The 2,500-nt window shown below is 42.9% G+C and overlaps 1 protein-coding gene across 2 annotated transcripts in view; it reads left to right on the forward strand.

The window, feature by feature from the left end:
• Positions 1–2,500, forward strand: part of LOC122258034 (tyrosine-protein kinase Fyn) — a 19,829-nt gene that overhangs the window by 15,459 nt on the left and 1,870 nt on the right. For both annotated transcript variants that reach the window (XM_043023718.2, XM_043023726.2), the window contains exons 5-10: positions 75–198; positions 370–667; positions 1,479–1,735; positions 1,854–2,004; positions 2,145–2,276; positions 2,478–2,500. The exon at positions 2,478–2,500 is cut by the window's right edge and continues 1,870 nt beyond it. In XM_043023718.2, coding sequence (XP_042879652.2) covers positions 75–198; positions 370–667; positions 1,479–1,735; positions 1,854–2,004; positions 2,145–2,276; positions 2,478–2,500 — 985 coding nt within the window. The remainder of the gene's footprint in view (positions 1–74; positions 199–369; positions 668–1,478; positions 1,736–1,853; positions 2,005–2,144; positions 2,277–2,477) is intronic.

Below are 2,500 nucleotides of genomic sequence, written 5' to 3' on the forward strand. Positions count from 1 at the left end.
AACAAGACCTACTCAACATACGAAATAAAGACTCGATTCGTACATAGGACTTAATGACTCCTTCTCCCATGTAGCTGGTACTTCGGAGGAATCTCCCGGCAGGAGGCGGAACAACTGCTACTCAGCAGCTGCAACGACACAGGATCCTACTTGATAAGGGCCTCGGACTCCAGCCATGGGCACTCTATCAGCGTCAGGGTGAGGCAGGGCGAGGTAGTTAGGGACTGTTGTAGATGATAGCAGTGATGATCACGAACAACGATGGTCATTGATGATGGAAATGATGATAGTCATAATGGTGAAAGAATCATAACCCTAAGAACGATCGTTATGATGATGAGGATTAAAACACGCTCATTTATGTCGCAGGTTTTCAACATGTCGCTGAACCGTCCACAAGTGAAGCACTACCGCGTGTACGGGTCGGTCAACGAAGGCTTTTCCGTGAACCAAAAAAAGTACTTCACCACACTCAACGACTTGATCGACGACTACATGCAGGGCAACGGCACCGAACTGTCCATGCTCCTGAAAACACCCTGCATCAGGTTCGAGCCGCAGCTGACGGACATCTCCTGGGGATGCGTCGACAACTGGGAGGTGCCGAGGGATAGCTTGGAGTGGAAACGGAAGCTGGGCCAAGGATCTTACGGCGATGTCTGGCTGTGTGAGTGTCTGTCCTTCGACTTCGGAACACACATATGAATGTCCGTTCAAGTGTGTGTGATGTGGGTTTTTTTTTTCTTCTTAAAATCAAGTATTTACTTCTTCTTTTTTTGTAAGTTTGAGATTGATACTTAGATATATTCTATTGGATATGTACCCATCGTTGGCTAGTCAGTACTTGCATGATCGCCGGAAAACCTTAGATTGTGCGTAGTTTATTTGTTAACTTGTTACACAGTAAGTGTGATGTTATAAGCAGGCGGTTTCCCATCTCTATCGGGGTATTTTTTTCGTGCAGTCCTGCAATTTGCAATCAGTCCATGATTGAGTCCGTTGTGTGGCGGTTTTCAGTCACATTGTGTGTTTTTTCAGTTTGATCCGGCAGGGTTTCGTGTGAGGTTGCTAGGGAGTTTTCCTATTATATTCATGTATATATATTTTTTTTATATGTGTCTTGAATCATTTGTGTGTATCTGTGATCAATATCATGTGTTGGGTGATTATCCATTTTTATGTTTTGTAAAATTTCTAATGCATTCAAGTTAGTATGAGCTTAGACACTGTACATGATGATGATAAAGATAATAATGACGTTTTTTTCATGACCATGATAATGATAGTGATAATGATAACGATAGTAATAATGATGATTATATTAATTATAATTATGATAACCAAAATAATGATCTTGACCAATAATCATGATCATTAATGACAACAACAGGATGCCTTCAAAAGTTAATCCCAAATTCCCGAAGAGACTGTAGGCCTATCCCTCCGTGGTTCTCATCCTTCACCTTATCCTCCCAAAGGCTCTTGGAGAAACACGGCGGACGTGGCTGTGAAGACCATGAAGAAGGGGGCGATGCTGGTCGAGGACTTCCTCGAGGAAGCCAAGATCATGAAGGGCCTGCGACACAAGAACATCCTGGTCCTGTATGCCGTTTGCACCCTCGAAGAACCCATCCTCATCATCACGGAGTTCATGAACCAGGGCTCCCTCCTCGAATACCTGCGCGACGAGTCCAACATGATGGAGATAAATGACCTCCTTTACATCTCTTCTCAGGTGAAGCGATTGACCTCTTGGGGTCCCCCACCCCCTCTCTCCACACATGCAATAATGACGACTTGTTGCAGTTCTAGGATCCTCAACCCAAATAACTTTTTTTTTTTTTTCGTTGAAGATCGCTGATGCCATGGCGTACCTAGAGTCACTGCAACTAATCCATCGAGACTTGGCTGCACGAAATGTCTTAGTGAGGGATGGACTACATTGTAAAGTATCGGATTTCGGGCTGGCGCGAATCATAGAAGGGGTATATAACCCTACCAGCAGTAAGAGACAGCAGTTTTTAAAATAGACATCTTGGAGTGCACACATACACACACACAAAATATTCGTAAACATGTATATCATTTAACCACCTATTTTTCTATAAGCAAATTATCCTCTGGTGCAAACGATTTACCAACAGATTTGAAATTCCCGGTGAAGTGGACAGCTCCTGAAGCCTTTTTGAGAGACACGTTCACCATCAAATCCGACGTGTGGTCTTTTGGCATCCTTTTGACGGAAATATTTTCATTGGGTGCTGTGCCTTATCCAGGTGAGGTGTCCTATCTATCTATCTATGGGTAAAACTCTGACTTGAACTCATCAAGGGCTATTCCATTTTTCTTCTTCCTCAGTTTGTTCTGTATAACGTAGTTCTTGTCTCTAACTCACATATGACACATATAATCTGAAAGAAATACGTGTTATCGCCATATTTATATAAGGATAACTTTCTGACCATACCTACTTCCAGGCCTATCGAAACACGAAGTAATA

This window comes from Penaeus japonicus, unplaced genomic scaffold (assembly GCF_977035675.1).
Source record: "Penaeus japonicus unplaced genomic scaffold, GWHDUDI00000001_assembly GWHDUDI00000022, whole genome shotgun sequence".
NCBI classification, from domain to species: domain Eukaryota; kingdom Metazoa; phylum Arthropoda; class Malacostraca; order Decapoda; family Penaeidae; genus Penaeus; species Penaeus japonicus.